At 36.8% G+C, this 19,383-nt stretch overlaps 1 protein-coding gene across 1 annotated transcript in view; it reads left to right on the top strand.

The window, feature by feature from the left end:
• Positions 1 to 18,609, top strand: part of DYNC1LI1 (dynein cytoplasmic 1 light intermediate chain 1) — a 42,426-nt gene extending 23,817 nt beyond the window's left edge. The window contains exons 3-13 of the mRNA XM_082724216.1: positions 2,314 to 2,430; positions 3,136 to 3,366; positions 4,226 to 4,395; positions 7,052 to 7,145; positions 9,699 to 9,834; positions 10,801 to 10,912; positions 13,126 to 13,185; positions 13,309 to 13,353; positions 14,013 to 14,133; positions 15,461 to 15,616; positions 17,677 to 18,609. Of these exons, the coding sequence (XP_082580342.1) occupies positions 2,314 to 2,430; positions 3,136 to 3,366; positions 4,226 to 4,395; positions 7,052 to 7,145; positions 9,699 to 9,834; positions 10,801 to 10,912; positions 13,126 to 13,185; positions 13,309 to 13,353; positions 14,013 to 14,133; positions 15,461 to 15,616; positions 17,677 to 17,789 (1,355 nt within the window). The 3' untranslated portion in view covers positions 17,790 to 18,609. The remainder of the gene's footprint in view (positions 1 to 2,313; positions 2,431 to 3,135; positions 3,367 to 4,225; positions 4,396 to 7,051; positions 7,146 to 9,698; positions 9,835 to 10,800; positions 10,913 to 13,125; positions 13,186 to 13,308; positions 13,354 to 14,012; positions 14,134 to 15,460; positions 15,617 to 17,676) is intronic.
• The last annotated feature ends 774 nt before the right edge of the window (positions 18,610 to 19,383 follow it).

Genomic DNA, 19,383 nt, shown 5'->3' with positions numbered 1-19,383 from the left:
TGAAAATTGAACATGCATATTTTACACATATTTTAAGTCCATTTCTTCTTTTCATAAGTCTTAAGCCTCCATTAAAATGACCAGTTTCTATGGCTGTCACTTTTTTTACACCTAAATGAATTCTGATGTGATTTGTCTTCATGGCAAATGCAGATGTCTGAAAATAGACCTGTTTCATAAAACATCTGAAAAAGCTGATGAAGACATATTCTGCAGACAAAATCTCATTTGTTACCTACCATTTCTAGGAAATACCTCTTATCTCAGGTATTAATAAAGATGCAAGGGTTTTTTTCTTTTTTTTCCATCCAAGATTTTATTTAAATTCAAGTTAGGTAACATATACTATATATGCATATGTTATTGTATATGTATATGTATATTCTACTCCATTTCAGGAGTAGAATTTAGCAATTCATCATGTACATATAACGCCCAGTGCTTATCACAGCATGTGCCCTCCTTCATGCCCATCACCTGTTTACCCCATTCCCACACCCATCTCCCCATTTTTTTCTTTCAAGTTTTTATTTAATTTAATTTAAAAATTTTTTTTAAGTAGCCTCCACAGTGGGTGTGGAGCCCAACTCGTGGCTTGAACTCACAACCCTGAGATCAAGACCTGAGATGGAATCTAATCAGATGCTTAATTGACTGAGCCACCTCGGAGCCCCAAGTTTTTTATTTTGATTCCAATATAGTTAACATACAGTGTCACAGTAGTTTCAGGTATACAATATAGAGTGATTCAGCAATTCTATACATTACTCAGTGCTCATCACAATAAATGTGTACTCTTAATCCCCTTCATCTATTTCACCCATCCTCCCCACCTCCCCACCTCCCCTCTGGTAATCATCTCTTTGTTCTCTATAGTTAAGAATCTGTTTCTTGGAGCACCTGGGTGGCTCAGTGGATTAAGCCACTGCCTTCATCTCAGGTCATGATCTCAGAGTCCCGCATCAGGCCCCCTCTCTCTGCCTGCCTCTCTGCCTACTTGTGATCTCTCTCTGTCAAATAAATAAATAAAATCTTAAAAAAAAATCTGTTTCTTGGTTTTTCTCTCTGTTTTTTTCCCTTTGCTTGTTTGGTTTCAAAATTCTACATAGGCATGAAATCATACGTGTTTGTCTTCTCTGACTGACTTTGCTTAGCATTATACTCTCTAGCTCCAACCATGCTGTTGCACATGCCAAGATTTTGTTCTTTTATGGCTGAATAGTATTCCATTGTATACATAAACCACATCTTCTTTATCCATTCATCTATTGATGGATACTTGGGCTCCTTCCATAGTTTGGATATTGGAAATAATGCTGAAGTTAACATAGGGGTGTCTGTATTCCTTTGAATTAGTGGTTTGTATTTTTGGGTAAATACGCAGTAGTGTGATGATTGGACAGTAAGGTAGTTCCACTTTTAACTTTGTGAGGAACCTCCATACTGTTTTCCACAGTGGCTCTACCAGTTTGCATTCCCAAAAACAGTACAGGAGGGTTCCTTTTTGTCCACATCTTTGTCAAACACTTGTTTCTTCTATTTTTGCGATTAATATTTTTTAAGTCTACATTTTATTTTTGTCTGTTCTGCATTCCTTCTACCCTTGTTCTTGTTCAATTTGCTACCCCCACTCCTCTCCTTTACTAATATTTCTTATGACTTTATGGTTTTGGTGAGGCTACAGCCACAATTACATGCTCTGGTCAGTTTTGATATACCGTCCATCCTCCATGAGTGTGGCCCGTGGGTGGGTACGTAACCCAAACTGGGCCAGTTAAAAGTCTTTACCTTAAGACTGAAAGTCAGTCAGTAGGAAGAGTTTTTTGTCCCTTGTATATTAAACTGGGATGACCTAAGAGTTGAACTTTCTGAAATACCCACAGAGGAAGCCATTTGTAATAGGATAGAACCAGACTTAATAAGAAGGGTAGAGAAGCAGGGACAAAGCATCTTGGAGGTGAAGTCTGCATCTTAAGTGTAATTACCTAGATATCGTCCATCAAATTATCCTTTTGGTTGAGGTTAGTTCTAGTTGGATTTTTCACTTGACACTAGAAAGCATCTTTATTTATTTATTTTTTTTTTTAAGATTTTATGTATTAGACAGAGATCACAAGTAGGCAGAGGTGCGGGTGTGGGGGAGGCAGGCTCCCTGCTGAGCAGAGAGCCTGATGCGGGGCTCCATCCCAGGACCCTGGGCTCATGACCTGAGCCGGAGGCAGAGGCTTTAACCTACTGAGCCACCCAGGTGCCCCTAGAAAGCATCTTTAAATAATCTATATTATAATTTAAAAGACTCGTTTTCCTTTGCAGGTGAAGATGGAGCTGGGAAAACAAGCTTAATAAGAAAAATTCAGGGAATAGAAGAGTACAAGAAAGGAAGAGGCTTGGAATATTTGTACTTAAATGTTCATGATGAAGACAGGGAAGGTGAGTGTCATTTATTGAGATGTACTGCTGCTCGTATTAGTCTGACTTTTCTTTTCCTAGTCTGTCATGCTAGTCAGTGAATAGTTAAATAAAAATGTGAACATACTTTTATTGTTTGGGGATTGGAATTAATATAGTGATATTTTTTAACATCTTAAGGTATTCTGGTGTATAGACTAGCTTTCTTGCTATCCTTGAAGAATCTCAATTTTTCAGTTCATTTCCCCCTCAGATAGTAAAATAATAGTATCCTAGGGTTCTTTTGTTCACTCCCTTTTCGCGTTCTCATTTTTGACACAAAAATGTCATACTCCCCAGATTTTTTCAATCTGATCAGCCATTTTTTCTTGTATACATCACTTGCCTTCTTATTTTTATGTATATCCTGAATATGCATGGGTATCGCTGCTGATAAGAAGAGAGAGAGAGTTTGTGATAGTAAGAATAGAAACATGTAATTCGTGTCCGTGATTTGGGTTTGAGAAATCAGCAGTAGAAGCTGCTGGTGTTCTGTATTGGCAGTTAAATCATTGTCCTGAATGTTTGTTAGGGCTTTACTAAGTTGATAGATATGACCTACCTAAATAGTTGAAGCTTGTCAAAGGAGACCTCTCCTTTGGAGGTGCCCTAAGATGCTAAGTAGTATTGTTAGTTGAATAATGAAATAATCCTGTTGCCTTGGTAACTTTCTTTTATCTATTATAGATCAAACAAGATGTAATGTATGGATCTTAGATGGAGACCTGTATCACAAGGGCCTCCTTAAATTTTCACTGGATGCCATTTCTCTGAAGGACACTCTAGTTATGCTAGTTGTGGATATGTCAAAGCCTTGGACTGCTTTGGATTCTCTACAGAAATGGGCAAGTGTTGTTAGAGAACATATTGACAAATTGAAAATTCCTCCTGAAGAAATGAAAGAAATGGAACAAAAGTGTGAGTAGTCGGAAATATACGTATACTGTTTTTGTAAAGTGAAGGTTTTGACAGACTTGCAAATGAGTTCTAAAAATTTATCAGCATTGGTTATACCTCATTAATTCTTACCAGGATTACAGTGAATATGACCCAGGTTTGCACCTCAGTAAAAAGGAGAAGACCTGAATAAAGGGTTTAGAGAAAGGAAAGTAATGTTAGAAAGTCATGTAGGTCGGACATTCATTCATTTATTCATTCATTTGTTCATTTATGATTTTATGTATTTATTTGAGAGAGAACAAGAGAGCACAAGCAGGGGTAGGGGCAAAGGGAGAGGGAGAAGCAGGCTCCCCTAAGCAGGGAGCCCAATGTGGGGCTCCATCCCAGGACCCCAGGATCATGACCTGAGCTGAAGGCAGATGCTTAACTGACTGAGCCACCCAGGCTACCCCTACGTCTAACTTTTAAATTGTGGAACACTCCCCCCTACCCCTCCTCCCGCCACACACACACACACACACACACACACACACCTATTTTTTATCCTCTTAGTCCCCTTTGTAAATTAGAGAATGTAGAAAAGCAAAGCCAGATGTGACTTTCCCAAAGTAATTTGCACAGACAGAACTGGGCTTACATTGAACCCCACTCTTTGAAGCCACTTAGTGTTGTAGTCTGCCTCCTCATAATTAATGTGGGTCTAGTCTTTCTGTCCTGTCTTTGAAACAGATTTCTCAAACCCTTTTTGTTTCTTCTCTTACATAAGACTAAGTATAAAGTCTCATTAAAATACATACTTAGATTATGGCAAAAAAGGTACCTGCTCAAATAGAGCAATTTCTAAACTATGTATTCAATTATTTACTTTGATTTTCAGTGATTAGAGACTTCCAAGAATATGTAGAGCCGGGAGAAGATTTTCCAGCCTCTCCTCAAAGAAGAAATACTGGGTCACAGGAAGACAAAGACGACAGTGTGGTTTTACCTCTGGGTGCGGACACACTTACACATAACTTGGGCATCCCAGTACTAGTAGTTTGCACAAAGGTTAGCTTCCTTCCTAGAGATTCTACTACTGGTATTAACCAAGGATGACCAACTGTTTTGTTTTCCAGCCTCCTTTTGGAGTTGACAAACTAGCTTTCCTAGATAATTTTTCTTAACAAATAGAAATAATAGTTTAAAAAATTGAATGATAATGACATGTTGGATTTGTGATCTTAATCATAGTTTCTTTGAAAGAAAACATTACTTCAGATACTCTGTTCATGATTGAATTTCATATTCCTAATTTCAGTTAGACTTCATTGTCAGTCAGTTGAGTAGAAATACTACAGGTAAGGTGAGAACTTCAGTATTGATTTTTATAAAACACGTTCTACATTAAATTGTGATACACTAATATCCTAATATCAGCAGATTATATACTTAAGATAAAATAGACTTAAACACCTACTAGTACTCATTATGTAAAGTTGTTATGTATTTATCAAGGGCTTTATATTTGCTAAAGAGGTTCTGATAGTATTGCTGTTGCCAAATCCTGCTAATTTAGTTCCATCATTATATACACTTTTTTCATAAAACCAAATTCCCTTTAAAAATAACTTCTGCTTCAAGTTCATCTTCTTCCCATTTGGTCCTAAGTAGTATGTCTTTATTGTTTGTAAATCATAGAATATTAAGGAAATGACAGAACATATAAACCTGTTGAGATATAAAATTATTAATGTTTTCCATAACATAAAAATTTGCACATAATTGAAGGGAGGTATGGCACTTACTCATCTTTGGAATAACAATGATTAAAAAAAATTAATCTAGCTTAAGTTTTATTTTAAACTTTACGGTTGTAAATTATCAATAACAAAGAAACGGGGATAGCATTTAAAATAATAAAATCAAAATCTGGTATCTGCATTTCAAATAGTGATTGTGGTGTAGTTAATTGTTACTTATACCTTTTCTGTAAAAAGGTTTTGTTTTTGTTTTAAGATTTTATTTATTTAGGGGCACCTGGGTGGCTCAGTAGGTTAAAGCCTCTGCCTTCGGCTCAGGTAATGATCCCAGGGTCCTGGGATGGAGCCCTACATCGGGCTCTCTGCTCAGCGGGGAGCCTACCTCCTCCTCTCTCTCTGCCTGCTTCTCTGTGATCTCTGACTGTCAAATAAATAAATAAAATCCTTAAAAAAAAAAAAGATTTTATTTATTTATTTGACAGAGAGAGAGAGATCACAAGTAGGCAGAGGCAGGCAGAGAGAAGGGGGAAGCAGGCTCCCTGCTGAGCAGGCCGGGGTGGGGGGGGCTCAATCCCAGGACCCTGAAATCATGACCTGAGCTGAAGGCAGAGGCTTAACCCACTGAGCCACCTAGACGCTCTCTACTGTAAAAAGGTTTTTAAACTCACACTAGAATCTTTTTGTGTGTGGTTTATTTTATTTTGTTTGACAAAGAGCTGTTTGTTGGCAGATACTTTTCTTGTTTTACACAACTTGTCTCTTGTAAAAAAAAAAAAAAAAGACAAAACAAAACTCTTATTTTCAAAGGAAAAATGTTAAGCTTAAAGGGACCTGAATTAGTATCAAATGAGTCAGATTCATAAGATTTTTAAACCAAAAGAGATTATCTGTTGTACTTCACAGACTCTAAGACTATCGTCAATTTTATAGTAGCTTAAGAGCTTTTAAAATGTGTAAGGGGATGGGAGAGGTGTCTCAGGACAGAGAAATAATGGCAGTTCAATTCCCCTTAAAGACTCGAAATTGAGATTCAGAGACTGAATGTCTTCTTGTCCTTAGGTCCAGATCTCTTACTTCATTTAAGTGTGTTCCACCAAAAGTATCAAAAGTCAACAATATAATTATGATAAATATCTTTAGTAATTTGAAGCAATTACTCTGTGTTCTGTAAAATGGACAATTTCGTGATTATACAAAGAGACTCTGTTGTATGATGTATATATGCATAACAAAAAAAAGCATATCAGATTTGACCCCCAAACCAATATTAGGTATAGTGAACGTTATTATTAAGTGGTTATTTTTCAGTTTCATACCTTCAGTTCCAAAGGGTTTTGGTGAAGTAATTTGGACATCATGTTTATTTTTTGTAACATTTTAGTGTAGCAAGCCGAATTCAGAATCATCTCATTGACTGTACAGGTGACAGCTCAAAAATAGCCTGTCATTCCCCCTTTTTTTGCTGTTGGTAAGATTGTAATCACAGTGAACAAAAGAGCCGAAAAGATTTGAAGGTCAGTTCAGAGTTACCAGATACACAGAGGAGCAAAGAGGAAATAGGTAAAGGTGCAGACTCCCAGACACACAGTGTTTTATAGAACTGGAATAGAGTTTAGAACTTAAAAACTGTTTAAGTCAAAAGGAGTTGAGTCAGCAGGTGTGAGCAACCATCTGCTTGTCCCGTTACTCTTTATTCCTTTATACCAGAACTTTGTCTTTGGTATTTTCAGCATCCAATAGAGCATGGACATTAATACATTTTAAAGAAGATTATTCTTAGTCTTGACTCTAGCTAAAAAAATCTAGACAGATAGGAGTAATCGATATTCTCATATTCTCATATTCAGTCACCATATTGGAGTGGTAGCTTTGTGATGCTCCCCTACCCAAAACTGTTTATTACATCATTATATTTAACTTTGATTAAAGTTAATGACTTTTTTAAAATTATTTTAACTCAACAGTGTGATGCCATTAGTGTATTGGAGAAAGAACATGACTACAGAGATGAACATTTTGATTTTATTCAGTCGCATATCCGGAAGTTTTGTTTACAATGTATCCTTTTCCTGGTTGATCAGTGCAATGTACTTTACCTGTTTATTTGCTTTTTTTAATTAAGGGAATTACATGGATGGACTTTAGAAATTCTGTAAGCTTTTTTCCTCCTGCTCTGGTTAGAAATTTCAGTTTAGCTCCCAAATCATTTATATCTGAGTATTTTGAGCTATAAAAGTAAGTACTGAAATATGTAACTTTAATTTGCTGTGTTTTAAAGGATTATGCCTAAGAAAAATAATTACCAATTATCAGTCTTTTGTGGAAGGTTCTAATGAGTTGGCGTTGTAAACATTTTGATAGTAGTATTCATTTATCAGGAGTAGTGTTTGGGGGCGAGATCAATACTTAGGTTTGTGTGTTCCCATTTTTAATATGTTCAGTGTGTTACCATCTCTATATACAGTCTAATGCAATGGTCTCAAAATCTGGCTGTGCCCAGCTAAGCCTTGCTGAATTGGAACATTTCAAGGTGAGGCTGAAGAATCTCTACTTTTAAAAAGCTTTCTGGGTGATTTTGATGATCACAAGGTTAGAAAACCAGTTATAAGGAATCTTGTCTAGGTTGCACCGATTCGAGAAGCCACTGAATAACATTCACAGCTAAAAGAAGGATAAAATGAGGGTTGTACATGAATGCTTTTAAGATAATTTGCTATTGAAAACTGCCACAGCTTGAGTGCACTGAGGAGAGCTGTTCTCTCCCACCCCTCTGGGACCAGAGAGTCTGTGGTTGCATTCCTGACCAAAGCTTTTGTGTCTGAAAAGTGAAGAAATGATGACATTAGGAGTAGACAGGAATCATAAGTGATATATACATGTTTATAGAGTCTTTAGTTTTTCATTTTCATTTTCATTAATGGACATTTAATTTAAGGACCACTTACAAGAAGTCTAGCTGGATAATGAATAAGATCACTTGACACCGGTAGTTTCCCTTTCCCCTTTTCCCCTCAGTACTTTGTCCTCTCTGTAGCCCTAGCCCTTTCTTTTTTCCTGTCACATAATAGTTGACTTGGGTTGAATTGAAGGGCATTTGTCTACATAAGAGACTTTAAAAAGAAGACAAAAAGTGGGAGTAATTGAAGTAGAGGTCTATAGACTTTTTGTTATCTTTGAAGATTAGCAGATTTGGGAGTAGTCTCTTTAAACATTTATTTAATCCTCTTCTTGAAAATGTGCATACAGAAATGGAATCAGTAGGAGACTCTGCTAAAATAATTACCTTTAGGAGAGCCCATTGATTTTAAAAGAATACAAACGAGAAGTCACTTCAAGATAGACACGTGCACACGTGTGTGAAAGCAGCAGTTCAAAATCATCTTTATTTCTAAGCTTTTTTTTTTTTTTCAGTGCTAATTACAGTGCAAATTTTTCAGCTGCATCATAAGCTGGTTCTCATGAGAAAAAATCACTCATTAATGAAAAGTTGACATAATTAAGCTTTTACTTAAGATGATGATGTTTGTTTCTATCAAGTTTTATGAGAAGTCGTAATTAGCAATACCACTTTTAGATTCATAAGCCTCAGTTCATGCTCCAGTAAATATGAGTATCCCACTTCAGAAGTAGAAGTTTGACCATTCCCAACATTTCCCTTTGGTCTAAGTTATTATCTCAAGACACAGTGAGCAATGCTGGAGTGTGGTCCTTAGCAGTGGCCATAGAATTTCTGATAGCCACTCCGACCATATCATCGGCCCCTTTTCCACAGGCCTCTCTTGATCTTTGGATCTGCCATACCATTTGGTAGGGTCTGCTTTAATTAATATATCCTGCGGTGAAGGACTCAAGTTTTGGTCATAAATCAACTTTTGCCTTGAATCATGCCTGAAAGTGTCCTGATGATACCTCTTGGTTTATCTCTTTTCAGAGAGGTCTCCAGAGCTTTGGTACTCAAGTTCTAATTCCCAGGGCTAGTGAAAACCACAAGAGATACTAGTATACACCATTTTTTTAAAAAATGTAAGCAAAATAGTTGTTGATAAATAATATCCCTCCCTCATGAAGTTTAGGAAGGTTAAAAACAAAGCCAGTCATGTCTTGGGCTTTAAATGGAGACGTAGAAGCAGTGGTTTTTTTTGTTTTGTTTTGTTTTTAAGATTTCATTTTTTTATTTGACACAGAGATCACAAGTTGGCAGAGAGGCAGGCAGAGAGAGAGAGAGGAGAAAGCAAGGCTCCCCGAAGAGCAGAGAGCCCAATGTGGGGCTCGATCCCAGGACCCTGGGATCATGACCTGAGCCGAAGGCAGAGGCTTTAACCCACTAAGCCACCCAGGTGCCCCAGTAGCAGTGTATTGTTAAATTTACTTTTACTTTCTTGGCTTAATGAGACTTTTGCCCTCCTAAATGAAGTTGATAATGTAAAGATTGTTTTATTTGCATTTTAGCTTATATGTATTTTATACTTTGAAATTCTTGACTACCTATAATGTACCTTTCAGAATTATTTTTGAAACTACTATGCATGTAACTGTTAAGCTGAGAACACAGAACTTTATGGTACCTCTTCATGGGATTTGTCTAAAAGTTGCCTTAACGGTGTTATTCAGATGGTGCAGCGCTTATTTACACTTCAGTAAAAGAAAACAAAAATATAGATTTAGTATATAAATATATCGTTCAGAAACTGTATGGATTTCCCTATAAGATTCCTGCTGTTGTTGTGGAAAAAGATGCAGTGTTTATGTAAGTATCCCCGTCAGTGTATATTTAATCATGTGTTATTGCTGCAGTTTGGTGGTGAATTCTCATTTTTGGTTTTGAAGTGAGACCAATAGATCTTTGCATGATGAAAAGGTGAGACTCTCTTCTAGACTGTTTTATTTATAACCTGCCATGATCTGTTAATCTTTGCCTGTTAGATTTATTGCTGGCTTGAGCCCCTTTTGGATTCCCTTCCTATTATATATAGCTGAATTGTTGAGTGCATATATCTGTGTATTTACTTACTTTTTGATTGGTTTTGATAAAGGACCCAATGTATAATCTAGACATGCTTTCAAAAAGTTATGTGAATACATTGAGAGGTAATAATAAACCAGACACCCCCCCAAGAACCCCTATAACTGTGCTTTTTAATTAATTAATTTATTTTTTATTTATCAGAGAGAGAGAGAGGGAGAGAGCGTGAGCTCAGGCAGACAGAATGGCAGGCAGAGGCAGAGGGAGAAGCAGGCTCCCTGCCCAGCAAGGAGCCCGATGTGGGACTCCATCCCAGGACACTGGGATCATGACCTGAGCCGAAGGCAGCTGCCCAACCAGCCGAGCCACCCAGGCATCCCATAACTGTGCATTTTTTAAATCAGGAAGATTAAGAACCTTTTATGTAGAAATTAGTAAATTATAATTATAAGCTGATTCATTTTGTTTTGTTTTTAAGATTTTATTTATTTGATATAGCGAGAGATAGCAGGAGTGGATGAGGAAGGGGCAAAGGGAGAGGGAAAAGCAGACTCCCTGCTGAGAAAAGGGAGCCTGATGTGGGGCTCTATCCTGGGACACTAGGATCATGAGCTGAGCAGAAGGCAGATGCTTAACCAACTGATTAGGTCTTCATAATTGGTCAGATTTGTTTCATTTAATATGATCATGGATTTAATGAAGGAATGACTGTATAAATGCTTGAGATTTATAATATGTGTTTCTTTCCAGTCCAGCAGGGTGGGATAATGATAAGAAAATAGGAATATTACATGAAAATTTTCAGACATTAAAGGCAGAAGATAATTTTGAAGACATTATAACTAAGCCACCTGTCCGAAAGGTAACAGTTTTAGTATATATAGTCTCAGTATTTGGCCTTTTAAACTGAGTGGGGAGTCCATAATTCTAAGATTATAGTTGGAAAAGTAAGGGGGAGGTTCTTTCCTACCACCGGGTTTTCTATGTATAATTTGGGTGTTTCTAATGTCAATTCAAAATAAAAATCTGTGTTATCGAAATATAAACCAGCTGTTCAGTTACTGAATTCTTCCTTAGCCTTTGGCATACTTATATTAGAAAATACTAGGGTGGATTCCATATTCTAATGGAAATAATGAATTGGTAGTGAATATGTGGATCTTGAAGAGTTTGAGTAGGTTGACACTGTGAACTTCCTATCCTAGAACTCAGCCAAAAGCCAAAAAACATTGGTAGAATAATCTTACCAGCCTCTATCTGTTGAGGCAGATTGGGAATCTTCTCCATAGTTGCTAGTTATCCAGGTTAGCCCACAGCTATCCAGGAGCTTCCAGTTTAGTCTTAACTATTAGATGTCGTTCTGTATCTATTTAAATCTGCTTCCAGAAAGTACTCTTCTTTCATGTATTTTGATTCCATGTTAAGTAATACATCATATTCTATAGTTAGATGTTACAGATGTTTCTCAAAAGTTGTATAAACAGAAGTATTTACATGCAGTACTTGGCAGTGACATTTAAGTGGACATGCTTTAGAAAAAATAATTTTAAGTTAACATTTAATAAGATTCTTACTTAATCCAAACATTGAAAAAAAATACAAACATTGAAACTGAGCATCTGTCTTCTGTTTGTGGGTAATTAGAAATAAGATTATTAATGACAAATGAAAACTCAGTTGGCATGGTGTTTGGTTTGGATGTCTGTTAAAAGAAATAAACACATCAAGAAAAAAAAAGCAACAGTTTTCCCATTCTCTTTTACCAACAGAATGGTGTTGTAAGTTGTTTTTTATTCATCCCACTCATACCTCCTGAGCCACTGTTTATGCACAGGGTGCTAAATAGGACAATGATGCAATAGTAAATCAGTGCACATGCCACTGCTCAAGTGCGGATAAGTGCTGTGGCTCCAAAGGCCTGTTGTGGGGGGTGGGGAGCAGGGGCTTGGGAGGGGTGCTGTTCTAGGAGTGGTTAGGGAATGGCTCTGATTAGAGGGGAGAGTGTTGCCTGCTGAGGGAGCAGAAAGTGCACATGCCCTGAGGCAGGAATGTAGGAGGCGACAAAGAGGCTGGAAAAAAGTGAAAAGGAGGGCCAGACTGATAGGAGATGGAAGGCAGAGTTAAGATCTTGCGGGGCCTTCTCATTCAGCTGAGTCAGGATTTTGAATTCCATTCTGAGTGGGATGGAAAGCGAGTGGAGGGGGAGTTTGAGCAGAGGAGTGATGTAATCTGCTTGACCTTTTCAAAGGATTACTCTGGCTGCTGGTGGGAAATAGACCCATAGCATATATTGTACAGAAATAGTAGAAGCGAGAGATGGTTGCTGCTTCTTTTTGCCTAATTATTCAGCAGGTAGAAGAGCCATTTTATTTTTATTTCAGAGAAACCAGGCGCAAGTCACTTTTCACTCACCTGGGATATTATTGGCCCTTTTAAAACACCTAACTGTTGGTTGACGTAGGCCTGATTAATATACCTATTGACTTTAAGGTTGTGTTGTCCAGTACCGCAGCTACTAGTCACATATGGCTTTTAAATACATATTAAGTAAAACTAAATAATATTAAATTTTCACTACCTGATTCACAATAGCCACATTTCTTTTACTTTTTCTTTTTCCTTTTTCTTTCCTTTTTTTGAGAGCAAGGACACAAGGTGGGGGGAGGGCAGAGAGAGAGGGAGAGAGAAAATCTGAAGAAGGTTCCATGCTCAATGCAGAGCTGGATGTGGGGCTCAGTCTCCCGAGCCCAAGATCACTACCTGGGCTGAAGTCAGGACTCAGATGCTTAACCTACTGAGCCACCCAGGTGCCCAGTAGTAGCCACATTTCAAATGCTCAATAGCTACAGGTGACTGGTGGCTAGAGTATTAGACAGCACAGCTATCAAACATTTATACTATTGCAGATGGTCATTGGACAGCTTTGCATAGGGGCTTGGGTCGGGCAGCTCACTCGTGTAAATATATGTAATGTTTGTATTGAATTTTTTTAAAAATAATTAGTCTAGAAAGTATGTTATTAATGGTTTTAGCATGCTATATTAGACTTGATGATTTATATGTTGCTCATTTCAGTTTGTCCATGAGAAGGAAATTGTGGCAGAAGATGATCAAGTGTTTCTTATGAAGTTACAGGTATGAAATTATATCAGAAGCAGATTTAGAGTGGTTAATGGGTAAACCATTCCTACATACTTTTCAAAATACAGTAGTACATGCTATAAGTGTCTAACCTTAGAACTCTTGTGTGTTTTTCAGTCCCTTTTAGCAAAGCAGCCACCAACTGCAGCTGGAAGGCCTGTGGTCAGTATTAAAGATTTTGACAAAATTATTAAAGTGCCATACATTATTGATTGAGTTCCTTTTTTTCTTATTCGTATACATGCCTCCTATGGGTGTGTTTTGATAGAAGAATTAAAAATTCTTTGGGATTTGTGACATTTTAAAGGGTAAACTTCACTCCTTTATTAGAATATTTAAATCCTAAAGATCCATTTTGCCTTATTTGTCATGCACAAGTTACTGTGTGGAACCATTTATCTGTTATTTCCTTATCCTTACAACAGCCCTGTGAGACAGGTACTCCCAGCCCCATTCTGCAGGTGGGGATATGGAGTCTGTGGAGGACCTTATGGTTCGCCTGAGTTTTTACAAGCAAGTAGGATGCAAGTCCAGATTGGAACTCAGCTCTGACTCCCATGCTTATACTTGTAATCACACCCCATTATTCAATATATCCTTTTCCCATGTAAGGGGAATTTGTATTCTAAAATGTGATGGGTCTCTGGTATTTTCTGATAATGAGGACACAATTGCTAAACGTTTTTTAGCAATGGCTTTCAGAGTAAATGTACCGGTAGAACGGGTGGGGGGCAATTAAAAACTAATTTCTTTTTATAATAACTTTGGTGAAGTTGGAAGTTTCCTATTTTGATAATTATGGCTTCCCTATTTTTACATAGGATGCCTCACCGAGAGTCCCAGGAGGCTCCCCTCGAACACCAAACCGATCCGTGTCATCCAATGTTGCCAGTGTGTCACCCATCCCTGCAGGGTCAAAAAAAATTGATCCAAACATGAAAGGTACATTTCTCTCTTTTCTAGAGAAAACAATACAATACGTTTCACCCTAAAAGGAAATCTACCTAGCTTCCCACCTTTTTTCCATATCTGTTTTTGTTTTGTGCAGTAGCTTCTAACCTATATCTCTGTCAGTATAATCTCATAGTTAATCAGACTTCAAAGTTTTATAGTATAGCCTTAATATATCATATCTATGGTTTAAGCTTTATGAAAGTTTTATGTTATATTTAACCTTCTCCTGAGGTAGGTCATTGAAGAAATTCATATGTTAATAGGTTAATTGCAGTTAACATAAAGAAAAAAACTATGTGCATAATAGCTATTTCAGTAGGAATAATTGCCATAAGTGGGAATTTTTTTTTTTTTTTTAAGGCTTCCTTCTGGGACACTTTATTTTTTGGTTAAAGCCACATTGATTGAAGTGCCGTAAAAACAAACATGTAAACAAGGTATCAGAACTTTGGTTCACTGAAAACACCTCACACCTAAAACATCTGAGGTACAAAGGCACCTTGCTAGGTGCTAGATAGCCTGATTCTGCTGCAGCCACCCTGACCCAACTTTTGTGGCCAGAGGTGGCACAGGCTGACCAGAGAGGTCAGGACCCAGGTCACCCAGGACCCTCCCCAGTTGGTTCTCCCTTCGTTCCAGACAAACATTTATTCCAACGAAGTCCCAAGTGTTAGGGCCTGGAACATACAAAGGTGTCTCATGTTGAACTTGAGGATGACATAGGCTGTAGGGCCAGGCCATTTTTGTGCCTTTTGATAATATGTTTCAAATGGCTTATTCATTTTACAAGTCATCTACATTGAGCATTGCAATTTTGCCACGACCTAATAGCATTCTCTAAATACCAGTAAGAGCTTTGTCCCTGGTATTTCTCTTCTGTGAATTGTTCCTTGTTATCCTTTACCCATTGCTCTCTTGGAACTTCTACAGGTTTTCATACAGGATTAGGTAGCTTTTTGTAATACTCGAAGCAAACATTTCTCAACAATTACATTTTTGAAGAACCTTTTTCAAAAGGGAGATATAATAGCATCTAACATCGGTTCTAAATGCTTTTGGTTTTTTAAAAATAACATTCTAATTTTTTAATAATTATCTTATACTCTTAAAGCTTACTCATACTTTCTTTTAAACGTGAATAGTTTAGAGTTAAGTTACCCAGGGTCAAAAGATTAAACTAGACTTGAATTTGGAATACACAGCTCTTAAACTTTAAGTATTAATTGCTTTCTGGGTGTGATTACTATAATAATAATTTATAGAAGAATCTAATGTTTTGAGTGAAAGTTTTTCGGTTTTGGGTTTTTTTTAATAGCTGGAGCTACAAGTGAAGGTGTCCTGGCAAATTTCTTCAATAGTTTGCTGAGTAAAAAGACTGGCTCTCCAGGAGGCCCAGGTGTGGGCAGTGGTAGCCCTGGAGGTGGGGCTGGAGGTGGAAGCAGTGGTTTACCACCATCTGCCAAGAAATCTGGTAATGTTCCTAGAGCTTTTTTTTAAATAGCTTTATCAAGATATAATTTACATACCATGAAGTTCTCTCATTTAAAATATACAATTTAGGGGCACCTGGGTGGTTCAGTCAGTTAAGCATCTGCCTTTGGCTCAGGTCATGATCTCAGGTCATGATCCAAAAGGCCCTGGGATGGAGCGCCTGCATCAGGCTCCCTGCTTGGTGGGGAGCTTGCTTCTCCCTCTCTCTCTCTGCCTGCCACTCCCCCTGTTTGTGCACACTCTCTCTGCATCAAATAAATAAAATCTTTAAAAAAAAAATGGTTTCTTGGGGCGCCTAGGAGGTTTAAGCCTCTGCCTTCAGCTCAGGTCATGATCTCAGGGTCCTGGATCGAGCCCCACATCAGGCTCTCTGCTCAGCGGGGAGCCTGCTTCCCCTTCTCTCTCTCTGCCTGCTTCTCTGCCTGCTTGTGATCTCTCTCTGTCTATCAAATAAATAAATAAAAAATCTTAAAAAAAAATGGTTTCTTAAAAAGGATGCTCAAGAAATATTTTAAAAAATAAAGTATATAATCCAGTATTATAGTATATTTACAGAGGTATGCAAACCATTATAATCTAATTTTGAAACATTTTAATCTCCTCAAAAACAAACCTCTGGCCTATTTGCAGTAACTTTTCCCCTTGGAATCCCTTAGTCCTAGGCAACCACTGATCTTCTTTCTGTCTTTGTGGATTTGCCTGTCTGGCGATTTCATATAAATGGAATCATATGCCTTCTTTAGTGTTTTCAAGGTCCATCCACGTTGTAGCACATATCATTATTTCTCCTTCTTACTGAATAAAATTCCATTGTATAAATATGCCACATTAGTTGATGGGCATTTAAATTGTTTCCATTTTTGCCATTATAAATAGAACCAATGTGAACATATGCTTTTGAAAGATGTTTGACAAATGCCATGTTTTATGTTTTCATTTTTCTTGGGTATATACCCAGAGAGGAATCGTTGGGTCATACGGTAACTCTATATTTAAAGGTTTTTTTTTTTTTTTTTTTTTAAATATTTAAAGTTTTTGAAGAACTGCCGAAGTGTTTTGCAAAACACTGCAGCATTTTATATTTCCAGCAAGAGAGAATGAGGGTACCAAACTCTCCACATCCTCTCCAACATTTGTTTTTGTCCATCTTTTTTTGAATAGAGCCATCCTAGTGACTGTGAAGTCTCGTTGTGATTTTGATTTGCATATCCTTGATAGCTAATGATGTTGAGAATCTTTCCTCTGTTAGTTGACCATTTGTAGATCTTTGGAGAAATGTCTACTTAGGTCCTTTGCCCATTTTTAAGTTGGGTTATTTGTCTTTTTATTGTTGAATTTTAAGTGTTCTTTATATATTCTGTGTCCTAGATCTTTATCAGAAAAAGGATTTGCAGATGTTTTCTCTCCTTGTGTTGGTTATCCTTTCATCTCTTGATAGTGTCCTCTGAAGCACTAAAGTGTTTAATTTTTATGAGGTTCAGTCTATTTTTCTTTTGTTGCTTGTGTAACTACCCTTTAAACAGACCTTTTAACCCATTTCCCTTTTTAATCCCATCTTCTTGCCACCCTTTCCACAAATACCATTGTGCAGCCACCATTTTTGGAACCTTTTACAGGTTTCTGGGTATAAACAATTACTTCTTGGCTTTTCCCACTGCCAGTGTAGAAGATGAAGCTTTCCCAAGACTGCAGATATGGTTACTGCTCATTCTACATTGCAAAATACTACTCTCTCTACATTGCAAAATTTTGTTGCTGTTTTCTGTTTTACTGTTCTTACTGTCCTATGCCTTTTTTACAAATATCTTTATGAGATTAAGTGATAGGTGCTAGTTTTACTTCCATTTAGTAACAGACCCAATAATGTAAAATGAGGGGATTTTTTTTTTTGTAGGATTTATTTTTAAATTAAGGATGTCTATATAACTTAGTATGCTAGATAAAGTTAATGAAACTGTTGGCAGCTTTTAAATGAAGAGACATTGGTGTAAAAGACACTTTGACTTCTATCTAAATCTTGTTTCTTTTCCTTCAATGTAGGCCAGAAGCCTGTCCTGTCAGATGTTCACGCAGAACTAGACAGAATTGCACGCAAACCAGTTACAGTTTCTCCTACAACACCTATGTCTCCTACAGAAGGAGAAGCTTCTTGAAGATACCAAATAAAGCCATTTTTTCAGTTTTCTGGGATTATGTAAACTGGCCTCTGCCTTCTCCTTCAAAAGTGGAATTAGGGAACTGGAGTGCTTTTTCAGATGGACTAAATTTCTTTCTTTCTTTTTTTTTGTGGTTGCCCATTTTTATAAAAGGAAGCTATACAGAAGAAAAATTATTCTACACTACGTAGGATTGCTGTTTGCATTGCCACTTTGCATAAGGAAATAATTTTGGATTTTGAAAAACTCAAAATTTATAGGTCAGAAATATAGCCATGTGATCATACTCTACGGGCTATTTAAAACATAAGAGGGTTTAGGAAAGGCAGAAAATAATATGCTTTGGGCATTTGACTGACTTGGAAGTCCAAGCTTGTTTTAGTTAAGACTGTTAAAATCATTTGAAAAATTGTGTTAGTTTTGCTGGAAAAGAGAAGATGATCAGTTGTCAGATTTTCCACACCAACGTAAATATAACACCACACATGAAATATGCTGAGAAAACTATCAGATAGCATTTTATACACTAGTCATTGTCTCAACCCACAATCCTGTAATTTGTCATCAAAATATGATTTTGAAATACTGGCCAACATTCATTTCTTTAACTGAGAAGAAAAGAAAGCACACTGCCTAAATGGATAAAAGAAAAATGCAGAGGTTATTAAAATGTAAAGAGGTAACAGTCTTTGGATTTGTCTATCTATACCTATATCAACATATAGGTATAGATATATATATGGCTCTGCCTTAATATACCCCTTTTTTGTTTGTGACTTTCAACTGTAATCAGTTAATAAAGTATTTATTCTCTGCATTCAGGTTCAAATAACTTGCTGCATTCTCTTACACATAATTTGTATTTATTGGACAATGATTAAGATTCATTAGTATGTTGAGATGTTAGACTTAATAGGATTATATTAAGTATTCTGATCTTTGTAAGAGACAAGTGAATACATGAGATTCACTATCCTATAAGTTTTCTTAAATTGGGAGTTTACCTTGATCAGCACATCTTCCCCACAAGCATGTCTTGAACTACAGGATCTTACGTTAGCATTTCTAGTAGATAAAATGTAGCCTTTTATCATTATTTATTGGGCAGAAACTGATTTAAAAGCTTGGCAGATGCACTGACACATAGGTCCTTTCTCACAGGTAAGAACACCTGCTGGTAGTTCCACCTGAATTTTCAGTACTGTTTTTAAATGCTTGTTTTAGAACCTTCATAAGAACAATTTGACTTCTTACTGAAATTCAACTAGAGAACACATGCACATTTAACTTTATTGAACAAATGGCTATTGCCCTTTACGTTGGCCTTCGTTATTACTTTAAAATAAATACTCCAAAGATTTTTTTTCTTCAGCAAAATGTTTGAGGAAAATACCTCTGCTATCTAACATAATCCTTTCATTAATACTTTAAAATCTTTACTTTTAGACAGTATTTGGCTCCTAATAGTTGAGTGTAAATGCTAAAAATACATGAGAGGATAATAATTTGTTTCAAGATGGGAAAAACTTAGGTTGTTCACAGGCATGGAAAAATGAATTTGTAAAAGCATTTTTGCTTGAGGAAATAGGAG

This window comes from Mustela nivalis (assembly GCF_964662115.1).
Source record: "Mustela nivalis genome assembly, chromosome: 1".
NCBI classification, from domain to species: Eukaryota; Metazoa; Chordata; class Mammalia; order Carnivora; family Mustelidae; genus Mustela; species Mustela nivalis.
This window is presented reverse-complemented; position numbering and strand designations above follow the sequence as displayed.